Source organism: Bos taurus, chromosome 1 (genome assembly GCF_002263795.3).
Source record: "Bos taurus isolate L1 Dominette 01449 registration number 42190680 breed Hereford chromosome 1, ARS-UCD2.0, whole genome shotgun sequence".
Classification (NCBI taxonomy): Eukaryota; Metazoa; Chordata; class Mammalia; order Artiodactyla; family Bovidae; genus Bos; species Bos taurus.
The window spans coordinates 9,852,737-9,879,769 of NC_037328.1; the positions used below are offsets into that span (position 1 = coordinate 9,852,737).

A 27,033-nucleotide genomic window follows, 5' to 3' on the forward strand; every position below is an offset into this window, starting at 1 on the left:
TCATTAACAAAAGAGCAGCAGTCCTCTCCTAGGAAAAGGCAGGTCCCTCCTTTTTCCACGGTGAGAAGGTCCAGGGCTCGCCTACTTTGTAGGGCAACAGAAGCTAATGAGTTAATTTGTCTTGGAACCGAAACGAAGGACTCCACTACCTGCTCCATATCCTCATGAAATTCTTGGGACAGCTTGTAGTAGAAATAAGCCGAGGCCGAGATGCCCCCAGTCCCGGTGCCTAGGGCTGCTGCTATGCTGGTCCCAATCAGGAGTGCAGCTACCACAGCTCGTTTTTTTTTTTTTTTGGTGGGAAAGTTCCCTTTGTGGATAGACTCTTTGTTCTATCTCTTCTTCTTTGAGGAATGTTAGACCTGGGGTCAGGAAGACCAAGATGCAAGGTCCAGGGGGGTCAAAGGGGAGACATGAATATGCGTAGGTCCTGCAGAGAATGAAGATTCCCAGGTTGGTGCAATTATTTGTGTTGTGAACAACACAAATAGAGTAGTTGATACAGGTTAGGTTTGAAAAGGCTGAGAGAAGGACACTGTCAGAGACTGGCCCAGTGAGTTGTGTCGGGGAGGGGAGGTTTTTGTAGGGGAGGGGAGGTATAGTTGCCCTGTGACAACCAGGTTGAGGGTAAGGGAATTGCTATGTGTGGTGAGGGAGACAGTGACACGCATATCCAACACTGGGATGTGTTGTGTGTACTGGAAGAATTGGAAGGAGAGTTGAGAAGGCAGGTAAAGTGTTGGTTGTCAGAGGGAGGTTTTAGGAGAGGCTGTAATTGGGAAAAGAGGTCTATAAGGCTCAAGGTTGCCTGTAACTGGGAAATTATGTTCTTTATGACTTGTTCTTGTTTCTTTTCCCTATATTGATCTAGTACCCACCGCCCCATCTGAGTACCCACAGTGAGTAATAGGATGGAAACATGTTTCTTCCATTTGGCTTATGGCAGATGCTCACAAAACTCCTTCTCTTTTGTACTTTAACAGAGTAGGGATTTAGACTCCAGCACCCCCACCCCGCCCCAAGGTTCATGGTCCATGGTCTTGGAGCCGTGTTGTAACATGAGGAATGAACATAGGAATAAATGTCTGAGCAGGGGCAGGGACTAGCCAGAAGGCAGGGGAATTCAGCAAGGACTAGGAACAGGGGAGTCATGGATCTGTCCGTTAGTGCAGAGGAAATAGCACCCTAGGAGTAGAACACAGCTAACAGCATAGGTGATACCGATGAAGAGACGAAGGAGAGGTGACCAGTCCTGAGGGGAGACAGTTACTAGCCCTATAGCAAGGACTAAGGTTAAGAGTACAGTTATAGTTAGAGAGATGGGCAGGTGCCAGTCAGGGAGAGGGGTGGAGGGCCCCAAGTTGGTGGTTGCTTGAATCTGAGGAGCAACAGTGTTCATTAGGATGTAGAATGATGTAGAGAATGAGAGTAAAGAAATCAATTTCGTCTGGACTTAGGTTATAGAGGAGCCACAGATGAGACACCAGCATGGTCAGATCTTTGAAGGAGGTTCCTATTGGGGCGCTGGTCCAGAGGTCTTGTAGTAGTTGGGGCAGGAAGAGTTGTAGGTTGAGGAGTGTCCAGGTCATTCAGTGTCCTCTCAGATGGTTGACAGGAGATGTCACCGGGTGATTTTTAAGGAGGTGGTCCTTGAGAGGGAGACCTGATCGGTGTCAGTTAAGGAGGGCAGCCCAGGATCCTAGGTGACCCGTTTTAGCCGAGAGAGGTGTACCCAGGAGGTGACCTTCTTGAGTTTAGGTGCAGTCGGGGTAAGGAGGATGATTTTGAATGGTCCCTGCCATTTAAGTTACCCTGGGGATTATCAGACAGGTAGAGCATGTACCAAATTTGTAAAGGGGGCAAGGGGGCTTGGGGGTCAGGGGTGGGCAAGTTGTGGTTGACGTGTTTCTAGAGGGCATTGTGTAGTTCCGTCAGCAGAGAGGCATGTAGGAAGCTTGGTATGGGAGGAGACTCACGGGGAGTCCAGGAGGGAGCATGGGCCTTCTGTACATCATGCCAAAGGGGCTCAGCCCCAGGATGAGGGATAAAAGAGTGAGTGTAGATAAGAGAGAATTTCTCTGGTGGTGGGAGGGTTGGATGGAGTCAGGGCTAAGATGACAGGGGACTGGAGGAAGGGAAGGGACAGGGCTATCTCCTTTGCCTTCTGGTCTGCAGCATTGTTATATAGGTTGGTATGAGACTTCCCTTTTGAGGTCCCCTACAGTGGAAGATGGTGGCTTTGTTTGGTAAGAGTGCTGCCTCTAGAAGTTTGTGGATCAGGTCTGAATTAATAATGGGGATCCCTTTTGGGTTAGGAAACCTCTTTCTCTCCATATTAGGATGTTTGAGTGAAGTATGTTATAGGCATATATGGAGTCTGTGTGGATATTAACCCTTAGATTTTTAGCCAGAGTCAAAGCTCTAGTGAGAGCTATCAGTTCTGCCTGTTGGAAGGTGGTGTGAGGTGGCAAAGGTGAAGCTTTTGATTGTGACGAAGGTCCCCCTGGATGATGGCATATCCTGCCATAAAGGGTGGGGATTTTTGAAAGCTGCCATCAGCGAACCAGCGTGGGCTGTCTGGGACTAGGATGGGCTGATCTGTTAAATGTTGGAAGGGGTTTGGGTAAGATCCACTGTTAAGCTGCAGCTATGTAGGAGGGGGTCTGTTGTAGAGGACATGGGTAATAAGCTGGAGGGGTTAAGGAGAGAGCAGGGGGAGAAATGAGAGCAGAGGGTCGAGAAGAAAGACATATGGGACCTGTACCCTGGAAGGGGGACAAGATAGGAAAACCTGATGTGATAGTAAGTCTCGGAAGGTGTGTGGAGAACAGACTGTTAAAGGGGCATGCCTAGAGAGTTTATTTGCTTCAGGTATGAGGGCTGCGATAGCAGCCATGGCCTGTATGCAGGGAGGCCACCCTTTGGTCACCATGTCAAGCTGTTTTGACAGATAGGCTATGGGAGCCCAGGTGTCCCCTGCCCGCTGACACAGAAGTCCCAGGGCCTGTCCTTGGTTGGAATGGGCAAAGAGAAAGAATGGTCTGGTGTGATCCGTCAGGTAGAGAGTTGGCACTCGGAGGAGGCTCTGGGTGAGCTGGCAAAGAAGATTGGCCAGCAAGGAGGGGTTAAAGAGGAGCTCATCCGGACATCTTTTAGTTGCCTCATAGAGCGGCTTTGCATTAGGGAGACGTTAGGAATCCAGATACGGAAAAAGTTGAGGAAGCCAAGGCTAGACAGGAGCTCCCTTTTCGTTTTTGGAAGTGGACAGTTAATTAAGGCCTGGATTCTATCTGGGGCAATAGTTCTTTGTTGGTGGGATATGGAGAGCCCCAGGAAGGTGACATTTGTCTGGGCTATTTGGGCCTTAGATTGGGATGCCGGATAACCGCAGGATCCCAAGGCCCTGGGGAGTTTGGCAGTATGTTGGAGGCAAAGTTTTTGGGTTGGGCTACAGAGGAGGTCATCTATGTATTGGAGGAGATGACTCGAGGCTAGGTTGAGTGTCTGTAGGTCCTTTTGTAAAGCCTGTCCAAAAAAGTGGGGGCTGTCTCTGAACCCCTGGGGGAGAACTGTCCATGTTAGTTGTTGGCAAACATGAGTCTCTGGGTCTTGCCAGGTGAAGGTGAAAAGGGGTTGGGAGAGGGGGTTGAGGGGGATGGTGAAAGAGGCATCTTTGAGATCTAATACGGTGAAGTGGGTTGCAGTCACGGGTATGGCAGACAGAAGGATGTAAGTGTTAGGGACTACTGGGAATGTCGACATGATGTCCTCATTGACTTTTCGCAGATCCTGGACCAGTCTCCAAGAGTTTGGTCCCTTCCTTACTGCCAGAATAGGCATGTTGTGTGGTGAATGGGTAGGAATTAAGATGGAGGCTTGAAGAAGATGGTCTATGATAGGCTTAAGTCCCTTGTGGGCCTCTGGGGTGAGAGAGTACTGTTGTTGGGTGATTATAGTCGAGGGGTCTTTTAGGGTAATGTGGACTAGGGGATGATGTTTGGCTATGAATGGGTGATCAGTGTCCCAGACGTGGGAGTCTAAGGCGGGTGGATCCAAGGGAAGGCCAGGGGTGGAGGGAGAGGGACAGTCCAGGGGCCATCTGCATGCAGAATATAGAGAGTGTATTGAGAGAAGGTATGGTAATAAAGGCCCCCAAATTGGATAACAAATCTCTCCCTAGGAGTGCCATTGGGCACTGAGGGATTATGAGGAATGAGTGTATGAGGGTTGATTTTCCAAATTGACAGAGTAATGGAGGGCTGAATTTTGGCCTTAAGGGAACTCTAGAGACCCCCCTTGATTGTGAGTTCTGACTCTTGAGTTGGGCCAGAGCAGGAAGTTAAGAGAGAGAAAGTGTCTCCAGTGTCTACTATAAAGGAGGTCTTTTTCCCGGCCGCTACCCAGTCTACCCCTAAGTTCTGAGCTCATGTCCAGGACACGGGCCGGGGGGCTGGAACCCGGGTGCCATCATTAGAACAACTCTCGTAGGGTTGGGCTGGGGTTCTGGGGAGAAGTGAGGATCTCTCCAAGAGTGCCAGGGAGTCCCTGTGGACATTCCACTCTCCAGGTCTGGGAGGTGGGGACCTCCCCAGGGGTGCCAGGGCATCCCTGGGGACAGTCCATCTTCCAGTGTCCCCATTGACCACAGATTGGACACGCTTTTGTGGCGGGCTATGGGTTCAGGGACTCCTTTGCCCAGTGTCCTGATTGGTTGCACTGGAAGCAGGGTCCAGGGGGTGGGGGAGCAGTCTTAAGCCCCGGTCTGGGATGACTTGGGCCAGGCTGATCTCTTCCCTTAATCGCTGCCACCAAAAAGGCATATTTAGCTTCCCTCTCACAGCCTTTTTCTCTCTTAGCCTCCTCCTCTCTATTATTGAACACTTTGAAGGCTACTTCTTGAAGGCCTCTTTGGGGGGTCTCAGGGCCTTTCTCTAGTTGTCGAAGCTTGCGTCTAATGTCAGGGGCAGACTGGCTGATGAACTGAACATGAAGGTAGAGTAACCCAGCAGGGGTGGTGATATCTAGGTTGGTCTACTTCTGGGCTGCCTCTGTGGGGCGTGCCAAGAATAAGGCTGGATTTTCATCCTCCCCTTGGGTGATTTCTCTGACTTTATCATAATTGACATGGATATGAGTATTTTTCTGCATTCCTTCTAGAATGCAGGTAATCATATGGTTGAGTCTCCTGATACCTGGGTCACCAGGCTGGTATGTCCAGCGGGGATCTAACCGAGGCACTGCCTCATCAGTAAATGGGCTATCCCGCTCTTGGTTATGCAAGTGATCGGCGTGCGCTTTCGCCGCTTGCCAGATACGGTCTTCTTCATCTGGGATGAGAGTGGCATTTAGGATATACTATACGTGACTCCATGAGAGGTTACAGTCCTGGGAGAGTCTCAGGAATTCTTTTCTCTATCTGGTAGGATTTTCAGAAAATGATCCTAACTTTTCGTCTATCTGGCTCATGTCTGACAATGAAAATGGCACGTGGACTCGGGTGGGGCCCTCTGATCCTGCCACCTCTCTCAGGGGAAACATGTGTTGGGTAGATGATTGTGTGGCAGGGGTGGAGGGGGAGTCAAGAGAGGTTTCAGGGCCAGGAGGTGAGTTGGATGAGGGGGAAGGAAAGGGTTGGTGGGGTGGCGAGTAGGGTTGAACTTTAGGGATGTGGAAGGTCGCGGTCTGCAGTTAGTTGAAGAAGAAGAGCCCTTTTGCTTGGGAGGCAAGGTACATAAAAGGACCTCGTGGGTGGAGCAGGCCTTGCATTGGGAGGGCCTGCTCCAAAGGGCCCCGAAGGCTTGGGCATATGGGACCTCCGACCATTTGCCATTCCATTTAAGGAAGTCAGTGAGATTTTGAAGAATGTTCAAGTCAAATGTGCTGAACTCAGGTCAGCGGTCTTGATTGTCCAATTGGTATTGAGGCCAGATCTGTACACACAGTTGTTTTAAGCAATTAACTTTGAGTTCAGTGAGTAAGAGTGGGTTGAGATTTTTGAGATCACAGGCCAGAGGGGAATCCTTTGGGACAGATTGGCCAGACCCAATAATGAAAAGGCAACAGAGGCTCTTATTGGGAGTTCGAGTCATCACCCGTACTCACAATAGGGGTTATGAGAAGAGAGCTCTGTGTCGAGGTGAAGTGTCCCCCACCATCGCTTACAGGGTGGCCTTAAGCCGGGGGTTCCTGGGATCTGGAGAGGACTGTTTTAGGGCACCTCTAGAACACCGTCTGGATCTTACCTTAATCTAGGGGCCGGCTTGAGTGGAGTGTTGCACATAGAGTGGTCGAATGGCAAGAGTTCTCTATTCCGGAGGTCGTCAGAGAGAAAGAGGGAAAGGGGGTACAGCCGGAGGCCTGGGGGTACGCAAAGCACCAATAAAGCCTTAGCACAAGGCTTGCACCGCTCACGAAGGCACTAGGCATGCCCAAGGGGAGCTTATGAGCCCTGGCAGAAAGGGAGCTCGGCGGGTGTTCAGGAGGAGTTCACGTTCCCAGATTCCAGGCAAAGGGAAAATAATGAGAGGGAGAAAAAGCGAGAGCGAGAGCAAGAGACACGAGTGCCTCCCCCTCTCCCAGGTTTCAGCACCAAGAATGGAAGGTATAGTTCAGGCCTAGGCAGAAATGCAGGAGAGACGGCCTCAACGGAGGTGGGTCACCTTTATTTAGGCAAGGAGTGGCGACAGTCAGCCTAACGGCCAGGCTGAGCTCTACAGGAGGCTTCATATTGAAAGGGAGGTTTGTGGAAGCGATAAGGGAAACGTTAGTCAGGCGGAACGTTTTGGGTAATCTTTAGTTGAGATGGCATTTGTAGTTGAACCCAGGGCGATAAGTCCTGGGCAGATGTAGGGGGTGAGAGGTTTCTGGGCAGGGGGTGATAAGTCCCAAGTAGATTCAACCGGCCCGGAGCATCAGGGCAGAACTTAAAGTTCGGTTTTATTTTCCCGAAGTTAGATGATTCAGCAAGGGCCTTTGACACCATTGTTTTCTTTTCTAGGCCCAAGAACTCCTTCACAGAGGAGCCTGGAGTGCTGCAGTCTGTGGGGTTGCAAAAAGACAGACATGACTTAGTGATTGAAAAACAGCAACATAACTTTAAAAGATCTCATATATTATAGACAAAAACTTTTAATTTTAAAAACAAAACCACCAAAATCCTACAGATTTGAACATATAATTCACAGAAAGATGAAAAATTATAGCTTATGAGTAGATGCTCAATTTCATGATAAGAGAAATGCAAGAGATACTTCCTGTCCCATCAAATTTGACAGGGGCTTCCCTCGTAGCTGTTGGTAAAAAATCTGCCTGCAATGCAAGAGACCTGGGTTCAATCCCTCGGTTGGGACGATCCCCTGGAGAAGGAAATGGCAACCCATTCCAGTATTCTTGTCTGAGAACCCCATGGACAGAGGAGCCTGGCAGGCTACAGTCCATGAGGTCTCAAGAGCTGACTCTCACGGCTTAGTAACTAAACTACCACCATCAAATCGACAAAACTGATAAAAATCAAATACTTGACAATATGTTTTGTTGGTAGAGATGTGGGAAACAGGCATTAACATGCACTTCTGGTGGGAGTCCACAGTGGTATATTCCCTTTATAAGAGAATTTGACAGTATTTAACAACCTAGCAATTTCACTTCTTCTAATTTACCCTGAAAATACAGTGCCAACAATACATATTCTCAATCTATCACCTCAGATTTCTCCCTTTCCATATCCAATTCAACAGTCCTATAATACATCTAAAATTTCTTTGCCCACTACAAAAAAGAAACTGCTCCTCTTTGCAAACAAAAAGAAACACTCAAGAGACAACCTAGGGAAAAATGAAGCTGGTTCCATTCAAGACATGGGGAGACTGGGATGAAAGGCATATGGGAAGGATCAACCTTCTCTGAATATATCTTTCTGTTTGTTTTTGACTTCGAGAAGCTCTACATATTCAAAAAACAAAATTAAATCAACAAAGATGGGGGAGGGGAACCCAAAACAACAGGGACAACAGTAACAACCTCAAAAAACTAACACTGGAACAAGTGACAATAAATGAATCCAACTACATAATTAAAGTTGGGGCTGGAGAGGGAAAGTTTGACTAATTCAAGTATATTGCGTGCAAAGTCACTTCAGTTGTGTCCGATTCTGCTGAAAAGCAGGATGTTTGTGAGATTCGACATATTCCCACAGATTGCATATTTCTAGGGAAGGAAAAAACAGCAACTGTATAATAGAAATTTCCAATAAATGGACCTACACAATGAAGTCTTTAGGGAGAGAGAGATATGGTATGTGCAAATTTCAATGGTTCGGAAAAACAATAATGCACACACGTATATAGGAAAAAAGCAAATGATAAATGGGGCAAAATGTTAACAATGGGTGAATCTGGGTAAAGGGTACATGGATGTTTTTGTGCTACTCTTACAGATTTTCTGTTTGACATTATTTCCAAATAGAAAACAAAACAAAAACTAAATTGTACACAAATGTCACTTTTCCACCATCCTCTGAGTAAATGCAAGTGCCACAAATGATTAACAGAAAAATATCCACACAGCAACGTTTCCATCTTTCTTTGAATTGGGGGCAGATCCTTGGGTATTTTACACAAACTTAAAGAAACGATGAAACATCTTATTTAAATAGTTAAATAAAATAGGTACATTATGTACTTAGTAGCAATACTAGTATATTTCCTCTAAAATGTGAACTTCTTACAATGCAGTCTTTTAAGAACCAAGCATTTAATGCCACACAAGATAGATTATAAGAATAAAATTACTTCCTAATGGATACACTTTTAAGACTAAATTGATATTTCAAAGCATATGGCTATTACATGAATTTCTCCCAAATTTCTTTTGAAAAGCTGGTATGGTCATATTGAGAGGGGAAAAATTCGTCAAACTCAAATCTCACTTTTAATCAGAAATTCTTGTGAGGCAAGAAAATGAGAATGTTTAAAAGGTGATTTGTAGGGCTGCTAATAATCAACCATGGTGAAAAGGAGAAGATGAGAAAGAATAGTATCTTAAAATGGGCATGAGAGCTAGAAAACAGAAACCTGGATTTAAAGCCTGCTTCTTCCTCTTAGAAGTCATTAAGCTTTATTGATGCTAACTGAAATAAGTCCAGTTGAAAAAGGTCATTGGCAAGGGGTGAAATTCTCTAAGTTAGGATTTTCTAAATCAGTGGTCTGGTTCTCATTGTGGTACCTGACCAACACCATCCTCATTAACCAGGAACTTGTTATAAATGCAAATTCTCAGGTACCACCCACAACCTATGGAGTTGAGGTATATCTACTGACCTGTGTTTTTAAAAGGCCGTGCAAGTTTTTCTGATACTAAACTTTTCGGAACCATAAGTGTAAACTACAATGAAATCATAGTAATAAAAAACCAACAATAGTAATAGAGTCCATCCTGGGATTATGATGATGATTAGATGACATATTACCCATGAGGAAGTGATTTCTAAACTGTTACAAAAACTCTCATCATTAATGGCAGATTATTACTGTGTGACATAAAATTGTGGGAGAAAAATCTTTTTTTTTTTTTTTCAGTATTCTTTTTTTTTTTTTTAATTTTTTTAATTTTTTTTTTTTTTAAATTTCAGGTATACACGTGCTCCCCATCCTGAACCCTCCTCCCTCCCCCCTCCCCATACCATACCCCTGGGAGGATGGCATTGAAACATGTGAAATGTCATGTATGAAATGAGATGCCAGTCCAGGTTCAGTGCACGATGCTGGACGCTTGGGGCTGGTGCGCCTGGACGGCCCAGGGGGATGGTATGGGGAGAAAAATCTTAAAACCAATAGTACTTTGGGCTTTTATCAAACTGCCCTTTTACAAAGCTTCAAAAAAGCTTAATTCCCTAAAACTTCCTACACTTGGTGCTAGGTCTTGCACAGACGATTGCTCATTAAGCTTTATTGATGCTAACTGAAATAAGTCCAGTTGAAAAAGGTCATTGGCAAGAATTTTATCTCTTGTTTTTGACATGGTCAAACTGGGAATTTTAAACTTCACCAAATCAACCAAGTTATTAATTTTGAAAGACAATTTAGCTTCTGTGTTTAGAAGCACATGCTGTCTTTGGAGTTATGCTATTGGGTACCACTCACTGCTGTGTGACTTTGGCAAAGCTATTTACTCACACTGGGCCTCCTGACTTTGCTCATAGGACAAGAGTGATAATAATAATATTCCCCTCATTGGGACTTTGAGAGTCTTAATTAAAATTTTAAAGAACTTAAAAATGGCCTAGTACACAACATTAAAGATTCTTCCTGTACCCTGAATGCCATACTTACTTCATTCCCTTTTTATTTCATTTTTTCTTTTTTCTTTTTTTTAATTTTATTTTATTTTTAAACTTTACATAATTGTATTAGTTTTGCCAAATATCAAAATGAATCCATCACAGGTATACATGTGCTCCCCATCCTGAACCCTCCTCCCTCCTCCCTCCCCATACCATCCCTCTGGGTCGTCCCAGTGCACTAGCCCCAAGCATCCAGTATCGTGCATTGAACCTGGACTGGCATCTCGTTTCATACATGATATTTTACATGTTTCAATGCCATTCTCCCAAACCTTCCCACCCTCTCCCTCTCCCACAGAGTCCATAAGACTGTTCCATACATCAGTGTCTCTTTTGCTGTCTTGTATACAGGGTTATTGTTATCATCTTTCTAAATTCATTTTTTCCCAACTCGCTTTCTTCAGAGTTTTATGCCCCACTGCCTGAACACTTTCTCTTCTTGGTATCTGCACATTTTCTAATGAAGATGAAGACAGGCACATATATCAATAGACATCTTAAATATTTTTTATTTATGAATGAGTAACTATTTGAGATTCATTATATTGTTCTGCTTGACCACATAGTGAAATAAATTATTTTAAGAAAGTGTGGATCAGGAGAACTCCAAGGTAATCATCCTCAAATTCAGGCCTACTCTACCATTCCAGGGCTTCCCTGGTGCCTCAGACAGTAAAGAATCTACCTGCAATGCAGGAGACCCAGGTTCAATCCCTGGGTTAGGAAGATCCCCTGGAGAAGGAAAAAGCTACCCATTCCAGAATTCCATGGACAGAGAAGCCTAGTGGGCTACATACCATCCATGGAGTTGCAAAGAGTGGGACATGACTGAGAGACTAACACTTTCATTTTTTTCCTACCATATCAGAGCAAAATCTAACATGTGATCTCTCGGCATGGGAACCTACCTTGCCTCTAGCTGACTTGATAATTTGGCCTTAGCTTTCTCAGCTATGAAACTGGGAAGTTGATCTAGACAATCCATGAAGTCCTGTCCTGTACTAACTCTTTGGTCCTAAATAAAACCAAAAGGTAAAATTACTCAACTGTCATATATCACCTATTGCTTTTTTTTTTTAAATCATCTTCAGGCGTTTAAAATGTAGGTGTCGGGACTTTCCTGGTAGTCCAGTGGTTAAGAATCTGCCTTCCAATGTAGAAGATGCAAGTTTGATTCCTAGTCTGGGAACTAGATTCCATCCCAGCAGGTCATCTAAGCCCATGCACCACCAATGAAAGATCCTGCATGCATCAGGATTACAACTAAAATTCGACACAGCCAAATAAATAAATGTTTTAAAAATAAAATGTAGATGTATACATGATCCTAAGTAGAACTATAAATACACACAACACCAAATTATACACAATGTACTCATTAATGCCCATTGATGAACATGTATCTTCAAATTTCAGAACTTAGGCTGAATTAATATACCTCCAAAAGTGAAACCATTCAATTTTCAAAATGCAATAGTATTTAAAAGTTTTCATATTAATTGTTGGCAAATGTCCACTCTAATTGGCATGATCAGACCAAAAGATTTAAAAAAAAAACATTATTCTAATTATAAAGCAATATGGCTTTTCTGAAAAATGTATAAACAAGCATAAAGAAGTACTGTGTATTTACTAAATTAGGATCTTAAATACAATTTTACTTCCTCTTAGAGAGAACAAGAGCATTTTCCTGTATTTTTAAATATTTTCCAGACATGAGTCAATGACAGAATGATACTGCAAATGATGGACTTACCGTTGCTTTAAAACTATCATTTATCATATTTTAAGAGCTATGTAGAGCAATATGTGAATGTTTGGGGAAATTATGAAATAATCAGTAGTTAAAATTTCAGTAGTCAAAAGGAGCTTTTTAAAAAGCATGTATATGCTCTTATCCCCCTTTATGAAGTAGCAAAGCTTTTGAAAAACCAACTTCTCTGAGGTAAAATTTACATACACTAAAACATACACATTTTAAGTGTACCATTAAGTGTACACTTCCATGACTTCTGCACATGTGTACACCTGTAGAAGAGCAACCATTATCAAGATACAGAAGATGTCCATCACCCCCCAAAAGTTCCCTCTTAACCTTCTGCCACCAATTTCCTCTTCCTGCTGCTGCTAAGTCACTTCAGTCCTGTCCGACTCTGTGCGACCCCATAGACGGCAGCCCACCAGGCTCCCCCGTCCCTGGGATTCTCCAGGCAAGAACACTGGAGTGGGTTGCCAGTGCCTTCTCCAATGCATGAAAATGAAAAGTGAAAGTGAAGTCACTCAGTCGTGTCCGACTCTTCGCGAGCCCATGGACTGCAGCCTACCAGGCTCCTCGGTCCATGGGATTTTCCAGGCAAGAGTACTGGAGTGGGGTGCCATAAGCATTATTTGGTCAATTGGTTGAACTGTATGAGGAGAAATCTCTTTCTTCTCAAAAGTAAGCTGGGAAAGGCTATTCTGACCTTCTGGCCGCAATGCAAAACCAGCCCCTTCCAGAGCTGTATGCAGCAACCAGGCAGGAGTTGGTGCATCTTCCATCACCAGCTGCCCATTCCCACTCCAGAGCTCTGGGTCAGCCTCATCTGCAGAATTAAGCATCTTTCAATTCCAAGAATCCTCATACCATCTCCAACTCTGCAAGCACTGACATACACCTGTATTTTCTTTTATTAGAACTCAACATCTTGTATATCTGGATTTCCTCTAGGCTCCATCCATTCACCCAGTTATTTAAATATTGTGCTCTTTGGCAGAATGTGGAGACCAGTAGACCCCTATTGGACCAAGAGATGGAGTTTCTCAAAAACCAGGGACTAAATGTTTGAATTTTAACTTAAGGGCAAGAGGAATCCACTGAATTTTAAACAGGTGAATGAATGTGATTAAATCTGTAGTTTAAGAAGAAATAATCTATTCAGTCTGTTCATATCCCTGGGGGCAGGAAGAGTGGATATAATGGAGACTATAAGAGCCTAGATTAGGGCAGAAATGGAGGCTTAAATACAAATACAGCTGAGTGGGGATTTAGGTGTACAGTCAGTGGTACCTGGTTGTAGACTGGTTATTGGGGCTGACGGAAAAGAAGACGTTGACCAGGTTTTTTGGTGAACCTGGTGGATGATTAACTCTGCAATGATGCATAAAACACAGCGGGCCATATTTATTTTGGAGATGATGTATCCTTGCATCCTCTAATACCCATGTAGCAGTATATTTATAAATTCCTAGAGGACCGACTAAAGAGTGTGTGCATTTGAATTTTGATACATATGGCTACAGTGATCTCCTTTACATCCCTCTGGGTCATCCCAGTGCACCAGCCCCAGGCATCCTGTGTCCTGCATCAAACCAGGACTGGCGATTCGATTCTTATATGATATTATACATGTTTCAATGGCAGATTCATGTTGACGTATGGCAAAACCAATACAATATTGTAAAGTAATTAACCTCCAATTAAAATAAATAAATTTAAATTAAAAAAAACAAAAATAAAACAGAGATAATCACAAAAATAAAAAAAGATTTTAAATGTGATTAAATTATGACAGAGTAATCATACAACTAGATAAATTATTTATGTTTACATAAATCATTGTTGTTGTTTTTTAGTTGCTAAGTCAAAAAAAAAAACTGATTTGGGGGTGGAGGTTACCTAACACATGAAAAATGATGGCTTGCTGTCAGTTTGATTTTTACTTTTTTAAAAATTTTTTGAGAGTAAGAATGAACCTCTTCTAAATGTTTGGAAGACTAGAAGACAGTTATCCGTTAATCTCCCTGCTCAATGTTATATTGGTGGTTTTCTTTTCCTTATAATTTTTAAAAGCTTTTCATCTAGTGAGGACATCAGGTCTCTGTGGCCTAAGCATTGCAAATATTTTTATCAGTTATCGACAGAATGTTTTGTTATCTACAGAATGTTTTAATTCTTATGTAATCAAATTGCTCAATTTTTTCTTCTGTGATTTCTGAGTTTTTAAATAATGTTTAGAAAATCTTTCTCTATTCCATAGTTATTTAAATGTCATCCTCTCATTCTTTTACCTAGTATTTTCATAATTGTATCTTTAAGCTTAAATATTTAATTCATATAGAATTTATTTTGATGAAAGGAGATAAGACTTCATACATTCCTACTCATGACCCTAAAACATTCACTGAATAGCCCATAATTTCCTCCTTTATTATTTTAAAATAATACTTTTTTTTTAAGCCATGAATTAAATTTCTGCATGTATATCTCTGTTTTTGAAATCTCCATTCTGATCCATTGAACCTATCTATTTTTGTGTTGATCAAAACTGTTTCAGTTATTGTGATGTTATATTTACTATCTATTGAGGCTTATTCCATTCACCGCTCTTGAGAAACCTATATGCAGGTCAGTAAGCAACAGTTAGAACTAGACATGGAACAACAGACTGGTGCCAAATAAGAAAAGGAGTACGTCAAGGCTGTATATTGTCACCCTGCCTATTTAACTTATATGCAGAGTACATCATGAGAAACGCTGGGCTGGAAGAAGCACAAGCTGGAATCAAGATTGCCAGGAGAAATATCAATAACCTCAGATATGCAGATGACACCACCCTTATGGCAGAAAGTGAAGAGGAACTAAAAAGCCTCTTGATGAAAGTGAAAGAGGAGAGTGAGAAAGTTGGCTTAAAGCTCAACATTCAGAAAACGAAGATCATGGCATCCAGTCCCATCACTTCATGGGAAATATATGGGGAAAGAGTGGAAACAGTGTCAGACTTTATTTTTTGGGGCTCCAAAATCACTGCAGATGGTGACTGCAGCCATGAAATTAAAAGACGCTTACTCCTTGGAAGGAAAGTTATGACCAACCTAGATAGCAATATTGAAAAGCAGAGATATACTTTGCCATCAAAGGTCCGTCTAGCCAAGGCCATGGTTTTTCCAGTAGTCATGTATGGATGTGAGAGTTGGACTGTGAAGAAAGCTGAGCGCCGAAGAATTGATGCTTTTGAACTGTGGTGTTGGAGAAGACTCTTGAGAGTCCCTTGGACTACAAGGAGATCCAACCAGTCCATTCTGAAGGAGATCAGCCCTGGGATTTCTTTGGAAGGAATGATGCTGAAGCTGAAACTCCAGTACTTTGGCCACCTCACGCGAAGAGTTGACTCATTGGAAAAGACCCTGATGCTGGGAGGGATTGGGGGCAGGAGGAGAGGGGACGACACAGGATGAAATGGTTGGATGGCATCACCAACTCGATGGATGTGAGTCTGAGTGAACTCCGGGAGTTGGTGATGGACAGGGAGGCCTGGCGTGCTGCGGTTCATGGGGTCACAGAGTCGGACAGGACTGAGCGACTGAACTGAATTGAACTGAACTCTTTTTTTAACTGATAGTCTTACTTGGTTATTTTCTAAATAGACTATAATTAGACTGTTTTGAAAAAAAAATTGATGTTTATATTAAGTGAAAGTGAAAGGTGCTCAGTCCTGTCTGACTCCTTGGGATGCCTGACTCTTTGCGACCCCATGGTCTGCAGCTCACCAGGCTTCTGTGTCCATGAGATTTTCCAGTCAAGGATACTAGAGTGGGTTGCCATTTCCTTCTCCAAAGGACTATATAGTCCATGGAATTTTCCAGGCCAGAATACTGGAGTGGGTAGCCAGTTTCCTTCTCCAGGGGATCTTCCCAACCCAGGGATCTGATCCAGATCTCCCACATTGTAAGCAGATTCTTTACCAGCTGAACCGCCAGTTTAATTTCCAGATTTATAGATTAATTTGGGAGGAAATTCTTACCTTTATTATGTTTAATTTTCTTAGTCAAAAGAATCTCTATTCACTTGTGTCTTCTCCTTTGTGTATAAAATTGATAACTTTCTGATTTTTATTTGCATGAGAAAAAACTATTGATTGTTTAGTCACCTCTAGTTAAGAGCTTTATAGGTGACTGTCTTTGACTTTCCACATATAAAAGCATATCATTTGCAAATGATAATTTTCCTTCCAATTTTTATGATTTTTTCCCTCTTTCTCTTATCTAATTGCATAGGCCAGTAACTCCAGAACAGTATCAAATAACAGTGATGACAGTATGCAATCTTGTTTTGTTTTCTCTGACTTTACTGGAAATGTTTTAGGTGTTTAACAAATAAGAAAAGTTTTACCAGCTTTCGGCAGAAAAAAACCATACACTGTTTCTGTACTTTCCAGTTCTCCTAAGGTTTTTTCCTCGTTGGCTTTCGTCTAACATCTTCAAAGTTGGAAACTCCCTCCATTTGTGTAAAGATAAATTACAAAGTATTGGGAGCATCCATTACTCCAAAGGAAAAACTGTGGAGTGCGGACAGTCAGAACAAAAGGTTAGGAAAAGTTCCTTTAGGACAGGGCCAAGCTCTGAGAGTCACTTTATAGAAGGAAGAACTGGAGCGTGGGGAGGAGTCGGGGCCACCCCCGCCCCCAGCCTCGCGTAGGTGCCACCCGCGGAGATGAAATGTGAGCCCGGGTGGCCGAGGACGCTGGATCTGCTGCTCAGCCTGCCGCCAGACCGCCCCGGGGACAGACAAAGAGACCTCGGCCACAACGCAGCCCTGCGCGGCCGCCCGGGCTCCCCACGAAAGCTCCCAGCGCGATGGCCTGGTCACCGCGCCACCCCGCTTTCCAGAGCGCTACCCGCTCCATCTGATCGCCCTCCGGCGCCCCCATCCTCTCCCGGTGCTGGGGTCGCCTTTGGCTCCCAGCTTTCTCTACAGACCGGTTCTGCTTGTCCTTCTGTCCTGGCGCGCCACCTCCGGCCACCGGTTTGGATGGACGCGCGGAGGGTGCCCGGGTGTCCAGGGGTCTTGCTTCCGAAGTTGGTCCTACTCTTTGTCTGCGCAGGTCGGTGACCTAGGGCTGCGGGAGCGGGGGGACTAGGGCTCCGGGCGGCGCTGGGGTCACTGTCCGGGCAGCGCGGGTTGAGCGGGGCGCGGTGGGAGGTCAGAGGCCGGGTGGTCCCCGCCGGCAGGGGAGAACCCCGCGCGCGCCCGCCCGGGGCTCGACCTCCACGCGGTTCTGTTTTGTCCCTTTCCTTCCACGTGTCCTTTTCGCTCGCTCGCTCTCTCTCTCTTTTCCTTTCTCTCCGTGGAACAGATATTTATAACCCCAACCCCACATTTAAGGGATTTTCTTTTTATTTTCTGGATAGGGTGAGAGTGGAGACTGAGCAGTGGAAGGAAAGCTTTTTTTTTTCTTCAAGCACCTGAAGTTCAGAGATATCACTAAGATTTTCAGATAAACTGGCGACTTTTCAGTAAAGGCTACCGCTACCTTATTCCACCTTCACATGCTGAATATTCCAGATTTTTCTTTTCAGAAACCAACCCAAAAAAAGCCATAGACTGTTGTTTTCATTCTTTAGAAGATGATTCTCACGTGTGGTGAACAGGGCAACTGGAAGCTTTGAGTTGAAATATACAGTTTTCAAGAGGCATATTTGTTTTTGTTGAGCTTGTTAAGCCCTTGTTTATAGATGAAGAGTATCTCATTTCCCTCATCCTAATTTTTCTTGGCTAGAATTGCTAGCTAATATTTGATGTAGCAAAGCGGTTTTCTTGTTTTGTGACTGATGTGAAGCCCAAAATGGTCTTTCCTTAGTTATTCAAGTATAAAGTTAATTGCACATGCAGTTTTCCATCTGCTTCATATTTTTAAAAAACAGGATAAAAGCAGAGTTTTTGTAAAATTTTTCATGTCTCTGACTTCCTGTAATAAAAGCCACAGGCTTACCTATGACCTTGCAATACTAAATTTATATATAGTACTGTGATTTACCTTTTGATATTTGCAAAAATAATGGCACCTGAAATGAAGATGGTCTTCACTATTCCTACCTGAACATCAACAGAATTGAATTTCTCATTCAACCTTGGGAGAAATGAGTCACAATGATAACTCCTATATAAATTTACAGTCTATTTTTAAAAATGTAAATTAGTGGCTGTCTGTGAGTTGTTTCAAAGATATTTTATTGTAGGGAAAATGCTGACCTTCGAATACAAAATGCATAAAATAGGGAAAGTACTTTCTATTTAATGAGAGTCCACATCGTCATGTGTTTCCAGCACTTACTTCTTTTACTTAAGTCCTATAAAGTTTGCAGAATTTGAGAGTCTAACAGAATCAATTGCATTAACATGCATTTTATATTCAAATCTTTTCACTAAGTGATTCGGAGCGATGACAATTCACTTCCACTGTTTACCAAAAGAAAACAAGAATGAGAAAATAGAATATAGCAAGTGAAATTTTAATACCTTCACTCATCTTCAACCACATCATTGGATGACTTTTTCTTGTTCTTTTGTCTATTTTATTCTCTTTGGTGAGCTGAAGCTTCTGATTTTCCTTCCCTTCTTCCTGTTCCCCCAATGTTAACTGTACACCACCCCCGCCAACCCCCAGGATTCAGGGAACCCAAGCAGCTGGCCAGCAGGGAGCTTGATCAGTGTAGAAGTTTTTACTCCATTCATTCCTTCTTCATCTGCATCCCTCCTCAGTACATTACAAAGTCATAACTCACCAGTGCTAGGTCAGCTTATCACCTTTGATACATGATTAGGTAATGCATTTCTGATATTAATTCCTGAGCTCTTTATTTCAGAGGCTTCTTTATGCTTGCAGCATTTATTCAACTACTGTTTATTGAGTGAGGTATGCTGAGTGATGCCTAGGACAGAAGTCATACTTTGAGTCTTGTCTGGAAGATAAACTGTGCCCATTACTCGACGTTATAAAAAGCTGTATTATGGAAGAGAGACAACAGTGTACTTTAGGTATTCAAAGGAGGAGACTTTACTGCTGACTTAGGAGTATATGCTCCATAAAAATGATGTCTGTTTCATTTAGCATAATATTCTCAGAGACTAACAAAATGCCTGGCCCATAAGAGGAGCGCAATAAATATTTGCTCAGAGAATTTGAATTGAGGAGGGTTTTTAGGACCTAAATCTTTGAAGTATAGGGAAGCCTTGGACATAAGAAGATGAAGTAGGATAATGTGTAAACAAAGGCAGAAATCATGAGAAGTGTAAAAACAGACAATATAGTTGGGTTGGAACTAAGAGATAAGGCTGGAAGTGAGGATGGGGATGAGATGAGGGAACACTACAGAAATAGAATTAATCCAGAAGTGAAGTGAAGTCGCTCAGACGTGTCCGACTCTGGGACCTCATGGACGGTAACCTACCAGGCTCCTCTGTCCATGGCATTTTCCAGGCAAGAATACTGGAATGGGTTGCTATTTCCTTCTCCAGGAGATCTTCCCGACCCAGGGATTGAACCAATGTCTCCTGTATTGTAGGCAGACACTTTACCGTCTGAGCCACCAGGGAAGTCCGGAATTAATCCAGACACCCTGTTAAATGGATTGCCAGCTTTAACAGGACAAAAACTTGTCGATGCACAGTGTGTGTGTGTGTGTGTGTGTGTGTGTGTGTGCGCGCGTGTGCGTGTGCGTGTGCGTGCATGCGCACACATACTCAGTTATGTCCACCTCTTTGCGACTCCATGGACTGTAGCCCACCAGTCTCCACTGTCCAAAGAGTTTTCCAGATAAGAAAACTGGAATGGGTTGCCATTTCCTTTTCCAGGGGATTTTCCCTACCCAGGAATCAGACCCATGTCTCTTAAGTCTCTGACACTGGCACGCAGATTCTTTACTGCTGAGCCACCTGGGAAGCAGTCCATAACCTGAATTATTTTCCCCAAAGAAAATATATTAATACAAGATCCATTTGTTAGCGAAATAAAAGCAAGGTTTCTATACCTGAAGCATTGTGTTTGATTTTGGAGTCACTTTTGGAAAGAAATCCAACGGAGTGTTTATATTATTATCTAACTCCCACTGCAGGCTACAAAGACAGGATTTGGCCAAGGTTTTAACCTTCCTGGCCTGTGCCAGTGATTTCTGTCCCCTCCCTTTCCTTCCTTTCTGATCCTTAGCTGTGGATTACAAGAGCCAATTCTGAGCAAGTGCTTGGAGCCAGATGCTTGCCTGTTCTACACATTCCTTGAGAAGGGAGTGGGGAGGCTTCTTCCAGATCCTGCCTTAAAGTCACTGAAGAAAATCGGAGCTGGCTAATTTTCAGGAATATTAACTTGAGTATCAGTAGTAATATTATTTATCTTCTGAGGGCCATTGGGATGGCCATGCTTTCGCAAGTGAGAAGTTATCTCCGTATTGTCCAAACTGTGATATTTATAGGAGTATTTTCAAATGAACCGGAGAAAGCAACTAACCTCTCAAGAGAAGTTTGAGGTGTGATTGACATCCACATTTGGAAATGTTGTGATAGTGAGTGTATTTATCATGCTAGTAAAACTTCCCTTTTTAGTTATTTTAGATCCCTGGGTCAGGAGGATCCCCTGGAGAAGGAAATGGCATCCCCCTCCAGTATTCTTGCCTGGAGAATTCCATGGACAGGGGAGCCTGGCGGGCTACAGTCCATGGGGTCGCAAAGAGTCAGACACAACTGAGCGATTAACACACACTTTCAGTTGTTTAATTCTGGGAAGCAGACAAAAGTGCTGGAAAATGCCATAAAAATAATAAACAGTGTGTGACAGGATCTAGATATTTGCTGCAGGTATAATCCGGCTTCTTGGCGACAAGACTTGGGGTTTGGTTTCCTGAAACGTTGGTTCAAAATATTTTGATAACACTGTGACCTTATAATAATAGTAATTGAATCTTTGATAATCTTGGAGAGCTTAATAAGATGTCACTGTCTTGGGTGTTGTTCAAAAAGGATCCTGTGAAGCTACTGAAACATTACTTGTCGTGCTCCACCAGAGTAAGGCGGGGTGTCAGCTCTCCCACTATCTGAATGGCTTTTAAGTGCACAAAGCAGAACATCCCAGCTAAGTGCTTGAGATAACTGAGCAGTCTAAATATTTGAATTAAACAGTACTAAAAATGAGAGCTATGGAAATTCCCTGGGAAAATGGTAAAATAAATTGCAAAAAGCATACACAGAATATTAATGCAAAAAGCATTAATGTCAATAAATCATTAGATCACGTTTCTGTCTTCAGAATTTTAAAGTGGATTTAAGTAGAGTTACTGAATCTTACAAAAGTAATTATTTTCCCTTTTCATGCCTTCTTACCACATCCTTGAAGAAAACATTAACGTTTTTTCATTTATGAAGTAGAAATAAAATTGAGGGAAAGAAAACATGAACTTTTCACTTGTTCCACAAAGGTCATGCATTATTGATAGAGGTGAATGAACTTTGCTAGTTTTGTGATCACATCAATTTGTAAAGAATTATTTTGTCAGGGAGGTGATTTAAAAGCCAAATCTATATTTTCCTCTCTAGACAAATCAATTACATGGACTTGCAGGCATAAATATAACATTTACACTTTTATATTATGACTTTGACAGGAAAACAAAAGTCTTGTATAATTTTGATAAGAATTATTGCCTTCAGAGATTGAGTTGGAAATGACCTATTTTGTGATTCTTCAATGTGTAACTCAAATTATCAGACTATATGTACACATGTTTTCTTACATGTACCTGGAACTCACATATCCATTATAATTTATACCACTGATTATAACTGATTGTAACTAAAAGATGGGGCTTCCCAGGTGGTGCTAGTGGTCAAAAACCCACTTGCCAATGCAGGAGACATAAGAGACTCAGTTTTGATCCCTTGGTCGGGAAATCCCCTGGAGAAGGAAATGGCAACCCACTCCAGTATTCTTGGCTGGAGAATCCCATGGGCAGAAAAGCCTGGTGGGCTACAGTCCATGGAGTTGCAAAGAGTTGGACATGACTGAAGTGACTTAGCACACACATAACTAAAAGATAGCCTTCACTTGTTAAACATAAATCATTTAGATGAAATAAAGAATTTTTTTGACAGGTAGGGTAACTTTTATTCAACATTTGGTATATTTTTCCTTGCCAAAAACATGGAAAAAAGAATAATTTGGTTTTGTCAGCTCTGGTATGTCTTTTTTAATCAGAAAATACTTTCTCCCTTCACATAGTGCTGTTTCATATCTTATTGATTCTTAAATCTGACATTAAATAAACTCTTAATTATTCACCCATTAATTATCTATAGGAACTTTTCACCACAGCTGACTCCAAATGGATTGACAGGATGTGCAGACTCATATGTGTTACCTTATGTATGCACGCTGTAGTTATGAAGACAAAAATGGTAGAGAAAAGCCTATAGTGCAGTCATGAAAAACATTCATTATTTTAAAATGATTTCCAGTTGTTATTATTCATGTCAACACTTTCCATCAAATACATTTAGGATTAACACTCTGAAGTCAAAAGACTTTATCATTTAAAATTTATCATAAGAACTCTGTTGACAAATTCAATGTCTGATTGTTTGGATCACTCATTCCTCCCTTCTTTGTCTCTTTCAACCCACTCTGACTACCCGTTATGGTGCTTGATGCAGGAGGTTCCAAGAATGGTCTTTGCCTTTTCTAGATTTATGTTTGATAAAGAGGAAGAGAGCTTCCCAGGTGACTCCGTGGTAAAAAAAATCTACCCACCAGTACAGGAGACTTAGGTTCGATCCCTGAGTCAGGAAGATCCTCTGGAGAAGGAAATGGCAACCTCCTCCAGTATTCTTGCCTGGGGAATCCCATGGACAGAGGAGCCTGGCAGGCTATAGTCCATGGGGTCACAAAAGACTCAGACATGACTTAGCAACTACAGAACAACAAGGAAGCAAGACTAGTTTAAATGTTTACAAATGTTTTAGAATTCTGAGCACTTTGAAAATCTAAAAGCACTAAAGAGTGGTCATTGATCAATTAAGATGTAAAATAATTTTTTTGTAAAGCTGCGATTTTAGAATAGTAACTATGTGGATGTGGTTTTTATTTTGTAGAGGATTGCCTTGCTCAGTGTGGCAAAGACTGCAAATCTTACTGCTGTGATGGAACCACACCTTACTGTTGCTCCTACTATGCCTATATTGGGAATATTCTTTCGTGAGTATTAATCACATTTGGCAATATTGGTACTCTTTCCTTTGCCCAGTTATGTTTTGAAAAAGTGCTAAGTTATCTTTTGAATAGAAGATTTTTAAGATTGGCTGTTGATATAAAATCCTTACTGGAGATTCTAAACACTCATGACAGTCTAATGTGTCATATTTTTTTCACTAAATGTGTAAATTAATATACAACATAAATTGCTTTTATTAGAAGTTTAAAAGATATTCTTTTATTGCTTAGTTTGTATCTATGATAATAGTAATAATAATGTCCTAAGTAGATCATATTCATTAACATTGTAAATGATATATTTTTGTCTGCTTTGTTAAAAGATTAAAGTTTGTCATTTAATGATAGCCAGTTTATTTTGCCACCCATGTATTTGTCAGACTCATCCAGTAGATACCAGGGGAAAGAAACTTTATAAATAAAAAACATTTGAGACATCAAAGGTCAGTTTTTACCTAAGCAACTTCAGGCAACAAGATAAGAGCCTAAGAAAAGCTAGGTGGCAACAATGTAACCTGATAACCAACTACAAAATCAGTGAAACATTAACACAGAGAATATGTTAAGCATTTGTCTATAACTAATTAATTTATTTTAGAAATGCTTCTGGGCAAGGGAAATGGACAAGCAGAAGCTGCCTGCAGGGTTGTATGTCTGAGAACTGTGCAACTCTGTCCTTCTACACACACCTTCGAGTTGAGAAATAGAAGTCAGAGAATTAAGAACATATGAATTTCACCCATGGGTGACCATCACTCAAGGCTTTCAGGAGTCTGCTTCTGTCCCCCTTACTTTGTATTTTTCAAGTGACAATCAGGATGATTTGAAAACTGTTCTGTTGTGACTTAGTCTGTGTTCTATGAAGGCTTAAGTAGAGCCAGGAAAGATTCCTCACCGAGTGATACATGCCTGTCCATTTTAGGCAGCTGTCCAGTGAGAAGGTCTGTAAATCATCCTCTGTTTCCTGAGAACAGAAAACCTGGCGTAGCATACACTTTCTAGACGCAAAGTGGGGTTGATCTTAGAGGTTATGTCTCGCTGAATAAGGCCAGAAAGAATGAATCAGAGTTCAGGATATTTTTGAAGATTGTCATGGCAATGGAAGAAATGTCAGGTTGTCATAAATACTGATGAATAGAATCTAAACATTCTTTGAGATACGTATAAATTCTAAATAAAATGTTTGAATTTTTCCTCATTGAAGACTTGGTAGAAAAACGTTAAGTCCCCTTACATTTAGAGAAAGGTAAGAATCAGTTCAGAATACCTTAAGTAAAAAGACAAATAATGATGTTTCGCATTTGTATATCATTTCATGCTTTTTAAGTAAATTAAAGTTCTTGATTACTAAATTCAAATTTTATTTTTGGGTGGTCTTCACAGTCCAGAGGCTGCTTGTTCTAGGCAGATGTGTGAGTGGGCCTCATAGGTGGTATAGGTTGGAGCAGCCTGGGGTCAGATTGCCTCTGTGACTCTTTGGTCCTCTGGCACCTGTTCTAGGTCTCTGCCCACTAACTGCATCATAGCATGCACTGTACTCCCGTTTCTCACCTCATAGATACCTCCACCCTGATCAATACATATAGAAGACATGAATACTTTTAATCAAAGTACTTAAATATTTTTAAATTTACCATTGGGCTTTACATGCTTTATACCTACCATCAGATTGTTCTCTCTCTCTCTTTTTTTAATGGTACCTGTCCTTTGAACTAATTTCATCACTTGGTAAAGAATTCATTGAGTTATATATTTATCTAGGTTTTTAGGGCCATGTACTTGTTATGTTTGAAAAACAGAATTGTGTTCTGTGGATAGCGGAAATAAACACAGATGGCATAATATTTCAGGCAGTTAAACTGAATTTTCTCTTCAAAATAGAAGCCACCAAGTAATTCCCTTGCTAAACAATTCTTAGAGAAAAAAAGAGCTTTAAAGTGTTTTCCCCACTGGATAAAGAATACATTTTCAGGATTTCCAGTTATTGTTTAAGATTTGAAAAGAGTTAACTCCACCCAAAGCTTTCCTTTTTTTTTTTTTTAATTAAGGTGGGGGGAATAGAAAAAGAGCAAATAATTCCGAGAATGCTTACAGAAGTTCTTTCATGCGCATGTTTTCAAATATTACTATTTTGGAACTCATAAACTCTGCTTCCTCTCTTGCAAGCATCTAGGCACACTCTTAGTAAAATCAGTTTTTTCATCCTAACAAAAAATTTAATCTTCGTGGTCATCAGTAAGGTAATAGGGAAGAAAGCAGTAAACATACTAGAATGTTATATATCCTAAATGAATAATTTTATAAATTGGTTTTAATTTGGTTTCTAGTCTTATTTATTTTTAAAATAGAAAATGTCTTGGCCTAGCTTAAAATGAGCTAAAGAGAATATAAACTACAATTTGGGCCATTGAAGACTATGTATAAATTGGTAAGGTAAGGCACACTTGATTCTTCTTGCTGAGTCCTCTCTCCAAAATAATCAGAGTAGAAATATTTAGCCCTTAATTCTGCTTATTTCAGCTACCCTTTCTAAACTTTTTAAAATTAACCATTAAGAATTGTTTTCAAATACATCCCAAAAGCTAGCATTCAATTTACCTTTTAGTTTGAAAGTATTATTTGACTTAGATCTCTCCCTTTTACATATTTTATATTCTAAATATGAGTTAATTTTGACAAATAAATTCAGATCTACCCCCTTTTTCAGTTAGAAAATTTTAAATTCATATCTTGTGAGAACAATTTAAAAATTAAACTTTAAAAATACTTTTAACAATCAAAATATAATTGATATGTAACATTATATTGATTTCAGACATACAACATAATGATTTAATATTTGTATATACTGCAAAATGATCACTACAATAAGTCTATTTGACATAAATCTATTTAAAATGTCATGCCTGCTTTTGCTCATTATGGTCACGGATATTCACTTCCATATAGAAAAGTAACAATATTAGTTTTTAGAATTTAAGGATAATTTTTGCAAAAGTCAACATATACTGTGCAATCAATTATTTACAGATATATATTGCATGTCTGTTACCATAGCAGCATAGGATCCAAAGATGAATAAATGATGTTCCCTGACCTTTATGATCTCTCAATCTAATAAGAGAAAAAGATGTACACAAATAATTCTAATTCAGTGAATTAACTTATGAAGTGTTATTGAAGGGCCAAGAAGAGAGAAAGCAATTAAGTGTGTGTATGTGTGTGTGTGTCTAGAAAGAGATGTTTAGAAAAAGCCTCATAAATATGAAATTTGAACAGTTTTAAAGAAAGTAGATTTTTACATAAGTTAACAGTGAAGAAAAGGAAGTGTATTCCAGACAGAGTCTCCGCTATAAATGCAGAGATTTAATAAAGGAAATGGTCAGTTTGGGAAAACCCATGTTGATCAGGGTTGCTAGAAAAGGAAGGTTAAACTTTAGGTAAGACAAAAGGTAGATACTTACTTTTATAGACTTTTATTGGTAGATTACATAATCTTATTGGTCATGTTTAACAAAACTAAAATAAAATAATTCGGTGTTTTTCTGGAAATAAGATATCTGGTTTCATGTAGAAAGGACACATTCTTAGATCCCACTAAGTGAAAGCGTTAGTTGCTCAGTTGTGTCTGACTCTTTGTGACCCCATGGACTGTAGCCCACAGGGCTCCTCTGTCCACAGAGT

The 27,033-nt window shown here is 41.3% G+C and overlaps 1 protein-coding gene across 4 annotated transcripts in view; it reads left to right on the top strand.

Moving 5' to 3' along the window:
- Window positions 1-16,853: 16,853 nt before the first annotated feature.
- CYYR1 (cysteine and tyrosine rich 1) overlaps window positions 16,854-27,033 on the top strand; it is a 176,558-nt gene continuing 166,378 nt past the window's right edge. For all 4 annotated transcript variants that reach the window (XR_009494501.1, XM_059886924.1, NM_001430774.2 and 1 more), the window contains exons 1-2: window positions 16,854-17,199; window positions 23,232-23,334. Coding sequence is in view for 3 of the 4 variants with exons in the window: in XM_059886924.1 (XP_059742907.1) it covers window positions 17,127-17,199; window positions 23,232-23,334 (176 nt within the window). In the remaining variant the exon portion in view is untranslated. The remainder of the gene's footprint in view (window positions 17,200-23,231; window positions 23,335-27,033) is intronic.